At 47.2% G+C, this 15599-nt stretch overlaps 3 protein-coding genes across 7 annotated transcripts in view; 2 read left to right on the forward strand and 1 right to left on the reverse strand.

Moving 5' to 3' along the window:
* Nucleotides 1-15599, reverse strand: part of LOC143833891 (uncharacterized) — a 234189-nt gene that overhangs the window by 12431 nt on the left and 206159 nt on the right. The gene's annotated exons all lie outside the window — the stretch shown is intronic.
* On the forward strand, nt 11-4875 carry LOC143834052 (uncharacterized). 3 transcript variants are annotated; one of them, XM_077330596.1, is made up of 2 exons: nt 11-136; nt 2116-4875. In XM_077330596.1, the coding sequence occupies exon 2, from the start codon at nt 2300-2302 to the stop codon at nt 3860-3862; it is 1563 nt and encodes a 520-aa protein (XP_077186711.1). In that variant the 5' UTR covers nt 11-136; nt 2116-2299; the 3' UTR covers nt 3863-4875. The 3 variants fall into 3 exon arrangements, with proteins under 3 accessions (XP_077186711.1, XP_077186712.1, XP_077186713.1); XM_077330597.1 differs by having other exon boundaries at nt 43-136; nt 1414-4875; XM_077330598.1 differs by lacking the exon at nt 11-136 and adding an exon at nt 510-1300.
* Nucleotides 9801-15178, forward strand: LOC143833912 (uncharacterized). The gene is given in 2 exon segments (XM_077330221.1): nt 9801-12499; nt 12501-15178. Coding segments are annotated over 2 exon segments (2919 nt in total). The 3' UTR covers nt 12721-15178.

Here is a 15599-nt window from a genome sequence, read left to right on the forward strand (position 1 = left end):
TCGGCGGGAGGCGGCGCTGCGGCGCGTCAGGGGTTAAGCCGAGCGAGCGGCTTCCTAGAGCGGCCTGGCGAGGCGTCTTCGGCTCTGCGCGAGGCGGAGGAGGCCGCCGGAGGACCGCGGGGAGGTTTGCTCGGGAGTAAGTCGCTGCGGGGGGCGGGATGCGCTTTTCGCTCCCGGGGAGAGGAGGCCCCGCCGAGCGCTTTGAACCGGGCGGGGGTCAGGGAAGCCCCTCCCCCTCCCTCCCCCCCCTCTGCCCCCCCTGCACGGGGGCTGCTTCTGCGGGTCTCCCCCCCCCACCGTTGCCCCTGGGCAGAAGCCCCCCCCCGGCCGCCCCCCCCAGTGGGACGGGCCAGAGCAGAGGTAGTCAACCTGTGGTCCTCCAGAGGTCCATGGACTACAACTCCCATGAGCCCCTGCCAGCGTTTGCTGGCAGGGGCTCATGGGAATTGTAGTCCATGGACCTCTGGAGGGCCACAGTTTGCCTAGCCCTGCTCTGGCCAGAGGATCTGGGAGGAGACCCCGAATTTCCTTGGGGAAAGGCCCGAGGGGGAGTCCTGTGGCCTCAGGTTGGGTCCTCACTTCCCAGGGGCCGGTTGTTACAACACACCCTTCCCCTGGATGGGCTCTCCGGTTCCCCGGGTCATGGGTGGCCTGGGGCCTCTGCCGCACTCATAGCCTTCTGTGGCCGCAGTGCCCACTTGACCCGGAACCCTTTGGCCTGGCATAGGCACCACTGATGGGGGGTGATGTGACTTGCCAATGACCTCTAGTTTGAACCCCCAGCATCACCCTCCAGGGAGGCCTTTTTCAAGGTGGTCCTTGCCGCAAAGGCACCTCCAACTTTTCCTTGGCCTGGGTCCCACCATGCAGATGGCTTTGGACCTGGAGCACTGTCCCTCCCTCCCACAGGCGTGGAGCTGAGTTCACCCTGTCCTCCCAGTCGCTTCCATGGAGTCTCGGGGCATGGGGGAGCTTGCAACACCCAGCCACCTTACGTTTTTAGCCTGGGGCCTGGGAGCACTGAGGAAGGGGGTGGCCCCTCCTCCAGACAAGCAGGATCATCTGCCCACCACCACACCAGTGGCTCTCCAGTCCCCCCTTGTTGGGTTTTCTCTCCCTCAGCCCATGGAGACTTGTACTGAGGACACACCAACTTGAATTGTACCAGCTTCAACATGTAGTAAGGACTAAGACTCAATGGACAGTTCTCCCAGTGGAGCAAAGCAAGCAGGCTGGTCTCATAAGGATGGGTGTTGGAGCTGGTAATGCTGCCAGAGTTTAAATATATGAGAGAGATCAGGTAGTTCCTTTCAGTAAACCTCTACTCCAGGTAGCTATGCTGAGTGTTGCAGGAAGCTACCATTTTCTGTTTTTTCTACTCTTTCTCTGTCAAAATCATCTCTTGTTTTGCAGCCTGCCACCCCCTTGAACCTTCACGGAATCAGCCTCTCCGTCAGATGGCTCTCCAGCCTCTGTTTAAAAATCTCCAAAGAAGGAGAACCCACCACCTCCCGAGGAAGCCTGTTCCACTGAGGAACCACTCAGACTGTCAGGAACTTCTTCCGGAAGCTGAGACAGAATTTAGAATCATAGAATCATAGAGTTGGAAGGGACCTCCTGGGTCATCTAATCAAACCCGCTTCACTATGCAGAACACTCACCACCCTATTGCTCCTTCACTGTTACCTGCCACCCCCTTGGGCCTTCACAGAATCAGCCTCTCCGTCAGATGGCTCTCCAGCCTCTGTTTAAACATTTCCAAAGATGGAGAACCCACCACCTCCTGGGGAAGCCTGTTCCACTGAGGAACCACTCTAACTGGCAGGAACTTCTTTTCTGGGTGGATCTGGTCTTCGTTCTCGGTTTCAACAGCCCATGTAGAAGAGAGTTTTGAGGAATTTTAAGGGTCCTTTTTTGAAAAAGCCAAAAATGAAGAGGTTGCAGGAAACTGCATAGCTAGACCACAAATAAAGGCAGGAGCCTCTTTTTACATGTAGTTTATTGTTCGTGTTGATGGACAGGAGGGCCGAGCCCCTGAGACACTTAAATGGAATGAAGGGCAGATCAGCCCTCCTCATGAGGGTGCTAACAGGATCTCTCTCTTTCTGCCCACAGAAGGTGATCTGAGGAATGAGGAGGATGAGGATCAGCTTCGTCTATCAGCAGGTGAAGACAAGAATGAAGACTTAAGCAGAAACTCCAGGAATCAAGACAAGGCAGAAAGGAAGCTGGATAGTCAAGAAGAGGGATCCACCGATTCCTTACCAAGGCAGGGGGGGATTTGTATGAAGTTATTCACATGGTGGAGGAAGCGTCCAAGTGCCTGGAGTGTGGAATGAACGTCTCTGCTCCCATCCAATGTAACGTCCATCTGCGAATGCACAGAGGAAAGGAGGCCCATCAATGTCTGGAGTGTGGAAACAGCGTCCTTTGCAGTGCAGAGCTCCTTAAACATCAACAAACAGACACAGGAGAGAAACATAAGAGCTGCTCAAACAGTGGTGAGAGTTTCTCACAGAAATCAGACCATATTAAGCACCTAAGCATTGATTCGGGAGAGAAAAGAATTATCTGTTCAGAGAGTGGAATGACATCCTCTGATGGAAAACAGGGAAATCTACATTTCACAAGGAATATTATAACGAAGGCATGTCAATGCTTTCAGTGTGGAAGGTACTTTAAATACAGATCACAGCTCCTTGTGCACCAAAGAATACACACGGGAGAGAAACCTTTTGAATGCTCAGAGTGCAGTAAAAAATTCACTCACAAATGTAGTCTTCAACAGCACCTAAAAATCCACACAGAGGAGAAACCATTTGAATGCCCAGAGTGTGGAAAGAAATTCAGTCACAAATGTAGCCTTCAACAGCACCTACGAATTCACACAGGGGAGAAACCTTTTGAATGTGCAGAATGTGGAAAGAGATTCAGTCAGAACTGTGATCTCCTGCTACATCAAAGAACTCACACAGGGGAGAAACCTTTTGAATGCTCAGAATGTGGGAAGAAATTCAGTCAGCTTGGTACTCTTCAACTACATCAAAGAATTCACACAGGGGAGAAGCCTTTTGACTGCTCAGAATGTGGAAAGAGATTTCGTCTGAGTGGCAATCTCCTACTGCATCAAAGAATACACACAGGGGAGAAGCCTTTTGAATGCTCCGAGTGTGGAAAGCGATTGGGTGACAGTAGCAATTTTAGACGGCATCTAAGAACCCATACAAAGGAGAAACCTTTTGAATGTTCAGAATGTGGAAAGATATTCAGTAACAGTGGTGATCTCCTAATGCATCAAAGAACCCACACAGGGGAGAAACCATTTGAATGCACAGAATGTGGAAAGAAATTCAGTCAGCTTGGTACTCTTCAGCAACATCATAGAATCCACACTGGGGAGAAACCTTTTGAGTGCTCCGAGTGTGGGAAGAGATTCAGTGGGGCTGGCAATCTTCAACGTCATCAAAGATTCCACACAGGAGAGAAACCTTTTGAATGTCCAGAATGTGGGAAGACGTTCAGTCAGCGCAGCCATCTTCAAGGGCATTTAAGAACTCACACAGGCGAGAAACCTTTTGAATGCTCAGAGTGTGGAAAGAGATTCAGTCAGAGTGGAAAACTTCAACAACATCAAACAATCCACACAGGGGAGAAACCTTTTGAATGCTCAGAGTGTGGAAAGAGATTTAATCGAAGCGGTCATCTTCACAAACATTCAAGAACTCACACAGGGGAGAAACCTTTTGAGTGTTCTGAGTGTGGGAAGAGATTTAGTCAGAGCAGCCATCTTCACAAACATTTAAGAACTCACAAAGGGAGCAGCCTTTTCAGTGCTCAGACTGTGGAAACAGATATAATCTGAGTGAAAATCTTCAACTGAATCAGTGTGACCAAGTGTAAAGTGTTGTGTATTACTACACCTTACCTTTTTAAAAATATTGTGATAACTGTATTTCAATATAATGGGTGTCCTTTGCAAAATATGTATTTTATTTGATGCATTTAAAAACAACAATAATAATTCTTATAGTCCGTTCCTCCCTGGCAGTCCCAGGACAGGTAAGAACACAATCAAAACATTCAATATATATATTCTAATAAATCATATAGTTTCCATCCTTGGTTGGTGTTAGGGTAGATTTCTTCAGATGATTCTTAAATACATTTTCTGATAGGGAGGCCAGTATTTTGTGGGTGTTAATTTCCTGACCTCATCTATAGGCCTGGCAGAACAGCTCCATCGTACAAGCCCTCCAGAATTGTATAAAGAATTGTATATAGCTACAGGAGGACTGATTGATTTCATAGTTGGATTGTACCATCCTTGGTACACCGATATTTAACCCCAGCAAATGTCTCTTGGCAAATCACTTTCTGTTGGTTTATACACGAGGATGCACCCTCAGGATTGAACCTTGGCCTTAGACAGGTCACTGGAATTTGACCATAGTATGTTTAAGTTGTATTTAATGTGCTTCATTTTTTGGGGGGGGGACTTGTTTTACAGAGTGGTAGTTCTTGACTGCTGTGATTTTTAATTGTGAGCTCCACGTCTGGTATTATTACATATTGCTGGAAGTGTTCCTTCATAATTAAAAAAAGCAAAAATTAAAATATTCTTCAATATTTTTTTAAATTGGAACATACTTATATTTTGTATTTATTCTAGGATTCTTATGCCCCCAACCAGGTCTCATTGTAATGCTGTAATATTGTGTCCTTTTATGTGTGCGTTTATTCTATTTGACCCTCTGGGTTGAAACATGTCCATGGTTCAGCTACTAAGATGGTATGTGCAATATTGTACAGGCTCTGATGTTTTTTCACTTTTGTTTAATGTACATTGAATAATAAATGTTTGTATTTTAATTTTAACCTTTGTTACTCAAACTTTGGGTTTCTGATTCGAAGTTGAGGATAAACAGTGTCTGACGCAGGGCAGGTTGCACTTCGTCTCTGTTCAAAATTGTAAAAAAAGAAAAAGAAAGAAAGAAAAAGGCCTGTTTGGTTCAGTATTAGATGTGGAACTGTGTATTGGAAAATGTCTGACTCCAGGCTTGGGTGTGACTGTGTTTGTGTGTCTGCGCATGTAACCTATTCAAGTAGCAATATAAAATAAATATTTTCTAAAAAATTAAAGAATGGAGAGAGTTCACATCTGTGACAATGTGATCCTGTCTGGTGACAACTGCATTTATTAAAATACAATAAACCAACTTCAAAAGACATCATATTTGGAAAAATAATTAGGCATATCCAAGGACAACCAAGTAACAATTCAGGCCTGTCACATTTGGGCAAAGCAGGGTTTTGGTCTTTCTGACTTGGGTCTACCCAATCCTTTGAAGATGCTTGAAGGGCTGAGATCAGAAGACTCTGCTTGAGCCACCTCATCACTGCTTCCAGGCATCTGGCTAATGCTTCTGAGGGAGAATCAGGGTGGCCGTCCGCCAGGAGGAAGAGCTGGGGGTCATCGGCATATGGGTGGGTGTCATCGGCTGGGTGTCATCGGCATACCCAGCCCAAACTTCCTCACCAGTTGAGCAAGTGGGCGCATAAAGATGTTGAACAGGATTGGAAATAGAACTTGTTCCCTGAGGGACTCCACAAGCAAGCTGGTGGCGGCTTGATGAACTCTCTCCTATTGCTAGTTGTATCCTACAGCGTAATTTTGCATCACCTAGAGCAGGGCTAATCAAACTGCGGCCCTCCATGGACTACAATTCCCATGAGCCCCTGCCAGTCCATGGACATCTGGAGGACTACCCCTGACCTAGAGGTTCATGTGTAAACATTTTGTCTTTTCTTCAGTACTGTTTTTCAGATTTCTGGTTGGTTCTGAAACTCAAATTCTAATTCACACTTCATTGAATGTACCATCCTTTTGACTACTGAATCACTCTGTATAAACTGCCTTGATTTGCAGTGAGAAAGGCAGACTATAATTAAGGTAAAAACACACGTTTTAATTTCTTAGCCACCTTGGTGGCCTCCGTGGGGGCAGAAAGACCAGATCTGAATTTTGTCAATAAAAAGAAGTAAAAATAAAACCTCAGAGGAAGGACCAGGAAGGAGGACCGGGCTTGGCCATAGTGGGCAGCCAGAGGAGTGACTAGAGAAAGGGAGTAGTTGAACTGCTGCATTCTGCACCAGGGATCCAGGGGGCCAGATCCACCCACTCCAGGTGAGGCTGGGCTGAGGGGGCCTTTCTTTGCAGCTGCTTCTCCAGCAGCAATCCTCTTGGTTCTAACACAAACCCCAGGCTCTCAAGGGAGTCGGCGCCGGTTAGCTGAACTCCATGGAGAGTGGGGAGCAGAATGGCCCTCAAGAGCGCCACCTTCAGAGCAGGCATCATTTCTACCTCTGGCAGGATTTTGTTTCAGTTTGTTCCCGTGTCGCCAATGAAGCACAGCAGCCGTGCAGGGATGCAGCATCACCAGGGGCTCTGGATAAAGACAGGGAGAGATCCATGCATTGTGTGCCTGTGCACAGCAGCCAAGCCCCCAACGCGCTTTGGCCTAAGGCAGAGGAGCAAGGGGGGGGGGGGAAGGACTGCGCCCAGTGACTCCCAAGTGGATAACTCTGGGGTAGTCAAATTGTGGCCCTCCAGATGTCCATGGACTACAATTCCCACGAGCCCCTGCCAGCATTCGCTGGCAGGGGCTCATGGGAATTGTAGTCCATGGACATCTGGAGGGCTGCAGTTTGACTACCCCTGGGATAACTTCTCTCCAGGGCCCTCTCTTTGGGCCTGCTCTGGGAGGAAGGATCTGACCCCCCTTCCCCCCGCCCAGGCCAACACGCCCCCCTTTCCCCTGGGCCAAGAGGGGGGCAGAGAGACCCAGGAGGAGCCGCAGGGAGACTCGTCTGCACATTTCAAAACCATCTGTTGCATTTATTGCATTCATTCATTGCATCTATTGCATCTATTGCATCATTCATTCATTCATTCATTCGGCAACACTTTCCCGACCACACCGTGCGGCAGCCGCCTGGCTCTCTCCGGGGACTGAAGAGCTCCTCCTCGCCGGTGACTGACTCGAGAGGAGGCCTCCCCGGGACCCTCCTGCGGCCGCCGGGATCCCTCCCCCGCCCAGGTTGGCACTTCAAAGGCAAAGCCCCCCCCGGAAATGCCTTTCCCGCCTTCCGCCCCCATACTTTGCCTCTCTAGGAAGCAACTTGTCGAGCCTTAACCCTTTCGGGGCTGCAGGCAAGGAGGAGGACGAGGGCAAGAAAAGCCCCCTCCGTCTCCGCCCGCCGCAGCACACAGGCCCGGACCGAGGGGAGGACTCCTCCCTCCCTCTCCAAGGCGGCCCGAAGGGGTCAAGACCGGCGAGCTGCATCCTAGAGGGGCCGGGGGGGGGAGGGGAAGGACGCTCCGCCATCCAGGGGACAAAGAGACCGGGGGGGGGGGGCTCAGCCGGAGGATCCCGGGGAGGGCTCTGCGCAGGTAAGTCAGTCATGGGGCGGGGATGGATGAGCCTTTCAGGCCCTGGAGGGAGGGAGGGAGGGAGGGAGGGAGGGAGGGAGGGAGGCTGGGGGGGAGACTCCCTGGGGCTCCCCCCTTGCGGGCCTGGCTGCCTGGGGAGGTGGGGGGGTGGGGGGGGTCTCGGTCTCCCTCCCCTCCTTTGCACGGTAGGGCAGCGCTGTCCAAAGGGGTCCCCAGCAGGGGCTGGAAGGGCATGAGCTGCTTAAATGAGAAAATAAATGTATGAAGTTATCAGAAAGAGAACCAGGTTAGATCATCATGTACATAAAAGTGGAGGCACCACAGCAAGGAAAGGAATGCAGGTGTGAAGGGCAACCCCTTCCCTCACAACCACCCTGCCATGAAGAGAGGGAAGGATTAGAGACAGGCAGGCCTGCCTCTGGGATGTAGCCGGGCAGCTCGGGAGAAGCACAGCCGAACAGGATGGAAAAGTAGAGAAGGCAGGCAGGCAGATTGGGGGGAACAGGCCGCGGTCCAAAATGTGCTCCAAGTTGGTTGGACTGAGGCATAACTTTTTATACCTTTCTACTTTGCTTTAGGATGCTTAGGGCTGATCCTGCGTAGAGCAGGGGGTTGGACTAGATGGCCTGTGTGGCCCCTTCCAACTCTGTGATTCTGTGATACCAAGATGGAGGAGAAAAGTTGCTGGCGTTGGAATGTGGGAGGGATGAAAAGTCCACCTATCTGGAGATGGGCTAATTTGAAAAAGGCTTTCTTTTCCCCCTGCAATGTGGGCGGGAGTGTTTCTTAGGGAGACGGAGAGTTTAGCGAGGCAAGCAAACAGCTGAGGACTTGCTGGAGCAGGGGGAGAAAGTGAAAGAAGAATTGGCTGGGGGTGGCTCATTGCTGGACTCCTTCAGTCTGTATTTGGGCCAGAGGATCAGGGCTCTTGGAGAAAAGGTCCTTCGGTGGACTCCCACTAGATCTGACTTTCACAGGATTAATGGAGGACCTCCTTCACTTTCCTTGCATGTTCCCAGAGTTGGTTCTTCTATGCCGCTTTTCTCTACAAAAAGGAGTCTCGGAGTGACTTATGTTCACCTTCTCTTCCTCTCCCCACAACAGACACCCTGTGAGGGAGGGGAGGCTGAGAGAGCCCTCATATTACTGAAGATGGAGAAGAGTTGGTCCTTATATGCCACTTTTCTCTCTGCGAAGGAGTCTCTAAGCCAGTGGTTCTCAACCTGGGGGTCGGGACCCCTTTGGGGGTTGAAGGACCCTTTCACAGAGGTTGCAGCCGGGCCCTTCTCTCCAAGGGAGTCCCAAAGTGGCCGACATCACTCCTCTTCCATTTCATCCACACAACAGCCTTGCGGGGTAGATCAAGATAGAGTGTTGGTCTGTCTGGAGCAGAGCTGGGAAAATAGTGAGATTGGCATGGTGGGATAAGAGGCAGAACTGAACTGAAAAACTGGGGGAAAAACTATTTATATACAATCATGAATGGACTCCGGGGAATGGTAGAGGACAGGAAGGCCTGGAGGATCATTGTCCATGGGGTCGCGATGGGTCGGACACGACTTCGCACATAACAACAACAACAAGTGTCCAGGCAGGCCAGGTTTGGTAGTGACAAAATAATTCAGGCTGGAGAATCATAGAACCATAGAGTTGGAAAGGACCTCCTGGGTCATCTAATACAACCCCCTGCACTTTGCAGGACACTCACAACCCTCTCACTTATCCACTGTCACCTGCCACCCCCTTGAACCTTCAGAGATTCAGCCTCTCCATCAGATGGCTCTCCAGCCTCTGTTTAAAAATCTCCAAAGATGGAGAACCCACCACCTCCCAAGTAAGCCTGTTCCACTGAGGAACTGTTCTAACTGGCAGGAACTTTTCTGAGTGGATCTGGTCTTCTTTCTTGGTTTCAGCACCCCATGAACAAGAGAGTTTTGAGGAATTTTAGGGGTTAATTTTTGCAGAAGCCAAAAGTGAACAGGCTGCAGGAAACTGCACAGCTAGACCACAAATGAAGGTGGGAGCCTCTTTTTACATGTATGCTATTGTACATGCGGATGCATGATGTACAGGAGGGCCGAGCCCCTGAGACATTTAAATGGAATGAAGGGCAGATCAGCCCTCCTTGTGTGGGTGCTAACAGGATCTCTCTCTTTCTGCCCACAGAAGGTGATCTGAGGAATGAGGAGGATGAGGATCAGCTTCGTCTATCAGCAGGTGAAGACAAGAATGAAGACTTAAGCAGAAACTTCAGGAATCAAGACAAGGCAGAAAGGAAGCAGGATAGTCAAGAAGAGGGATCCACCGATTCCTTACCAAGGCAGGGGGGGATTTGTATGAAGGAATTCACATGGTGGAGGAAGCGTCCAAGTGCCTGGAGTGTGGAATGAACGTCTCTGCTCCCATCCAATGTAACGTCCATCTGCGAATGCACAGAGGAAAGGAGGCCCATCAATGTCTGGAGTTTGGAAACAGCGTCCTTTGCAGTGCAGAGCTCCTTAAACATCAACAAACAGACACAGGAGAGAAACATAAGAGCTGCTCAAACAGTGGTGAGAGTTTCTCACAGAAATCAGACCATATTAAGCACCCAAGCATTGATTCAGGAGAGAAAAGAATTATCTGTTCAGAGGGTGGAATGACATCCTCTGATGGAAAACAGGGAAATCTACATTTCACAAGGAATATTATAACGAAGGCATGTCAATGCTTTCAGTGTGGAAGGTATTTTAAATACAGATCACAGCTCCTTGTGCACCAAAGAACCCACACAGGAGAGAAACCTTTTGAATGTCCAGAATGTGGGAAGACTTTCAGTCAGCGCAGCCATCTTCAAGGGCATTTAAAAACTCACACAGGGGAGAAATCTTTTGAATGCCCAGAGTGTGGAAAGAAATTCAGTCGGCTTGAAACTCTTCAACTACATCAAAGAGTCCACACGGGGAAGAAACCTTTTGAATGCCCAGAGTGTGGAAAGAAATTCAATCACAAATGTAGTCTTCATCAGCACCTAAAAATCCACACAGGGCAGAAACCATTTGAATGCTCAGAGTGTGGAAAGAGATTTAATCAAAGCGGTAATCTTTACAAGCATTCAAGAACCCACACCGGGGAAAAACCTTTTGAGTGTTCCCAGTGTGGGAAGAGATTCAGTCAGTGCAGCCATCTTAAAGGGCATTTAAAAATTCACACAGGGGAGAAACCTTTTCAATGCCTAGAATGTGGAAAGAAATTCAGTCAGAACTGTTATCTCCTACGACATCAAAGAACTCACACAGGGGAGAAACCTTTTGAATGTTCAAAATGTGGAAAGAGATTCAGTCAGCGCAACCATCTTCACAAGCATTTAAAAACTCACACGGGGGAGAAACCTTTTGAATGTGAAGAATGTGGAAAGAGATTCAGTCAGCGCAACCATCTTCACAAGCATTTAAAAACTCACACGGGGGAGAAACCTTTTGAATGTGCAGAATGTGGAAAGAGATTCAGTCAGAGCAGCCATCTTCACAAGCATTTAAAAACTCACACAGGGGAGAAACTTTTTGAATGCCCAGAGTGTGGAAAGAGATTCAGTCAGCGCAGCCATCTTCACAAGCATTTAAAAACTCACACAGGGGAGAAACCTTTTGAATGTCCAGAGTGTGGAAAGAAATTCAGTCAACTTGGAACACTTCAACTACATCAAAGAATCCACACTGGGGAGAAACCTTTTGACTGCTCAGAATGTGGAAAGAGATTTCGTTTGAGTGGCAATCTCTTATTGCATAAAAGAATTCACACAGGGGATAAACCTTTTGAATGTGCAGAATGTGGACAGAAATTCAGTCAGAACAGTGTTCTCATAAGGCATCAAAGAACCCACACAGGGGAGAAACCTTTTGAATGCCCACAGTGTGGAAAGAAATTCAGTCTGCTTGGAACTCTTCAGCAACATCATAGAATACACACAGGGGAGAAACCTTTTGACTGCCCGGAATGTGGACAGAAATTTAGTCGGCTTGGAACTCTTCAACGACATCAAAGAATCCACACAGGGGAGAAACCTTTTGACTGCTTAGAATGTGGAAAGAGATTTAGTCTGAGTGGCAATCTCCTACTGCATCAAAGAAGATACAGAGGAGAAAAACCTTTTGAATGCTCAGAATGCGGAAAGAGATTCAATAACAGAGGCCATCTCCTAAGGCATCACGGAACCCACACAGGGGAGAAACCTTTTGAATGCACAGAATGTGGAAAGAAATTCAGTCAGCTTGGTACTCTTCAGCAACATCATAGAATCCACACAGGGGAAAAACCTTTTGAGTGCTCAGAATGTGGAAAGAGATTCAGTATGGCTGGCAATCTTCAACGTCACCAAAGATTCCACACAGGAGAGAAACCTTTTGAATGTCCAGAATGTGGGAAGACGTTCAGTCAGCGCAGCCACCTTCAAGGGCATTTAAGAACTCACACAGGGGAGAAACCTTTTGAATGCTCAAAGTGTGGAAAGAGATTCAGTCATAGTGGAAAACTTCAACAACATCAAACAATACACACAGGGGAGAAACCTTTTGAATGCCGAGAGTGTGGGAAGATGTTTAGTCAACGCAGGAATCTACAAGGGCATTTAAGAACTCACACAGGGGAGAAACCCTTTGAATGCCAAGAGTGTGGAAAGAAATTCAGTTGGCTTGGAACTCTTCAAATACATCATAGAACCCACACAGGGGAGAAACCTTTTGAATGCCCAGAATGTGGGAAAAAATTCAGTCAGCTGGGAACTCTTCAACTACATCAAAGAATCCACACAGGGGAGAAACCTTTTGACTGCTCAGAATGTGGAAAGAGATTTCGTCGGAGTGGCAATCTCCTACTGCATAAAAGAATACACACAGGGGAGAAGCCTTTTGAATGCTCAGAGTGTGGAAAGCGATTCAGTGACAGTAGCTATTTTAGAAAGCATTTAAGAACCCATACAAAGGAGAAGGCTTTTGAATGCTCAGAATGCGGAAAGATATTCAGTAACAGTGGCAATCTTCTAAGGCATCAAAGAATCCATACGGGAGAAAACTTTTGAATGTCCAGAATGTGAGAAGATGTACAGTCAGCTTGGTACTGTTCAGCAGCATCATAGAATCCACACAGCGGAGAATCCATTTGAGTGCTCTGAGGGTGGCAAGAGATTCAGTGGTACTGGCAATCTTGAACGTCACCAAAGATTCCACACAGGAGAGAAACCTTTGGAATGTCCAGAATGTGGGAAGACGTTCACACAGCACAACCATCTTTAAGGGCATTTAAGAACTCACACAGGGGAGAAACCTTTTGAATGCTCAAAGTGTGGAAAGAGATTTAAGCTAAGTGGTTATCTTCACAAGTAGTAGAAGAAGAAGAGTTGGTTCTTATATGCCGCTTTTCTCGCCTCAAGGAGTCTCAAAGCAGCTTACAGTCGCCTTCCCTTTCCTCTCCCCACAACAGACACACTGTGAGGTGGATGAGGCTGAGAGAGCCCTGATATCACTGCTCGGTCAGAACAGCTTTATCAGCGCCATGGTGAGCCCAAGGTCACCCACCTGGCTGCATGTGGGGGAGTGAACCTGTCATGCCAGATTAGAAGTCCACACTCGTAACCACTACACCAAACTGGCTCAGTACACCAAAGTACTCAAGAACTCACACAGGGGAGAAACCTTTTGAATGTTCTGAGTGTGGGAAGAGATTCAGTCAGAGCAGCCATCTTCACAAGCATTTAAGAACTCACAGAGGGAGCAGCCTTTTCAGTGCTCAGACTGTAGAAACATCGGAGTGAAAATCATCAATTGAATCAGTGTAACCAAGTGTAAAGTTTTGCATATTCCTATACATTTGCTTTGTTTTTTTAATATTGTGATAACTGCATTTCAATATAATGAAATGTATTTCATTCATGACATAATGTATTTCAATATATAATCCTTTGCAAACTATGTATTTTATTTGATGCATTTAAAACAACAACAATTCCTATAGTCTGTTCTTCCCTGGTAGTCTCAGAACAGGACATCATAAACATAAAACATTAAATAAATCCATCTAACACCTCTTAAAAATTAATTAAATATGTTAAAGGCCATCTCCTCACATAGTTGACATCCTTGGTTGGTTTTGGGGTACATTTCTTCAGATGGTTCTTAAATACATTTTCAGATAGTGCGGCCAATATTTGTGGGTGTTAATTTCCTGACCTCATCTGTAGGCCTGGCAGAACAGCTCCATCGTACAAGCAGCGTTCTGGCAGAATTTCGTCTTATTTCTGATCCTCCCCCTTCCCTCCTGCACCCTCCATCCTCCTCCTCTTTAAGCATTCATAGCTACAGGAGGACTGATTGATTTCATAGTTGGATTGCATCATCCTTGGTACACCAATATTTAACCCCAGCAAATGTCTCTGAGCAAGTCACTTCCTTTCAGTTTATATGTGAGGATGCACTCTCAGGATTGAACTTTGGCCTTGGACAGGTCATTGGACTTTGACCATAGTATGTTTACATTGTATTCAATGTGCTTCATTTTGTTTGGACTTGTTTTACAGAGTGGGGGTTCTTGACTGCTGTGAATTTTAATTGTGAGCTCCCCGTCTGGAATTATTACATATTGCTGGGAGTGTCATATTTTATGTAAGAAATCAACATTCCTTCATTATTTAAAATAACAAAAAACATTCTTCAATATTAGTTTAAATTGGAAAATACTTATAAAATATTTTTAATTTATACTAGGGTTCCTACGCCGCCAACCAGGTCTCATTGTAATGCTGTAATATTGTGTCCTTTTATGTGTGCGTTTATTTTATTTGACCCTCTGGGTTGAAACATGTCCATGGTTCAGCTACTAAGATGGTATGTGCAATATTGCACAGACTCTTTGATTTTAAAGTTGTTTAATGTACATGTAATAATGAATCTAGACAGCATCCTAAAAAAAATTTAGATGGAATCCTAAAAAGCAAAGACATCACCCTTCTAACAAAAGTGCGTCTAATCAAGGCTATGGTCTTCCCAGTTGCAATGTATGGCTGTGAAAGTTGGACCATAAGGAAGGCCGAGCGTCAAAGAATTGAGGCTTTTGAACTCTGGTGCTGGAGAAGACTCTTGCGAGTCCCTTGGACTGCAAGGCGAACAAACCGGTCCGTCCTAGAGGAGATCAGCCCTGACTGCTCCTTAGAAGGCCAGATCCTGAAGATGAAACTCAAATACTTTGGCCACCTCATGAGAAGGAACGACTCCCTGGAGAAGAGCCTAATGCTGGGAGCAACTGAGGGCAAAAGAAGAAGGGGACGACAGAGAATGAGATAGCTGGATGGAGTCACTGAAGCAGTCGGTGCAAAATTTAAATGGACTCTGGGGAATGGTAGAGGACAGGAAGGCCTGGAGGGTCATTGTCCATGGGGTCACAATGGGTCGGACACAACTTTGCACCTAACAACAACAATAAAGAATATTTGTATTTTACCCTTAACCTTTGTTGCTCAACCTTTGAGTTCCTGACTAGAAGTAGAGGATGAACAGTGTCTAAAGCAGGGCAGGTTGTACTTGGTCTGTTTCCGGAATTGTTTTTTTAAAAAGGCCTGTTTTGGTTAAGTATTAGATGTAGAAGCGTGTATTGGAAAATGTCTGACTACAGGCCTGGGTGTGACTGTGTTTGTTTGTCTGCTCATGTAACCTATTCAACCAGCAATATCAAATAAATGTTTATTACAAAATTAAAGAATGGAGAGAGTTCACATCTATGACATCTAGGAAAAACCATAGACACCAATATAGGATGGGGGAGACTTGTCTTGGCAGTAGCATGTGCGAAAAAGATCTAGGAGTCTTAGTAGACCATACATTGAACATGAGTCAGCAGTGTGACTCGGTGGCTAAAGAGGCAAATGGGATTTTGGCCTGTATCAAATGAAGTATCGTGTCCAGATCACGGGAGGTGATGGTACCGCTTTACTCTGCCCTGGTTTGGCCTCATTTGGAGTCCTGTGTTCAGTTTCGTGCACCACAGTTGAAGAAGGATGTAGACAAGCTGGAGAGTGTCCAGAGGAGGGCAACAAGGATGGTGAGGGGTTTGGAGACCAAGATGTAGGGGAGCTTGGTCTGTTTAGCCTGGAGAGGAGACGACTCACGCCAGGCAGAGAAGG

The sequence above is a fragment of the Paroedura picta genome, chromosome 3 (genome assembly GCF_049243985.1).
Source record: "Paroedura picta isolate Pp20150507F chromosome 3, Ppicta_v3.0, whole genome shotgun sequence".
NCBI lineage: Eukaryota > Metazoa > Chordata > Lepidosauria > Squamata > Gekkonidae > Paroedura > Paroedura picta.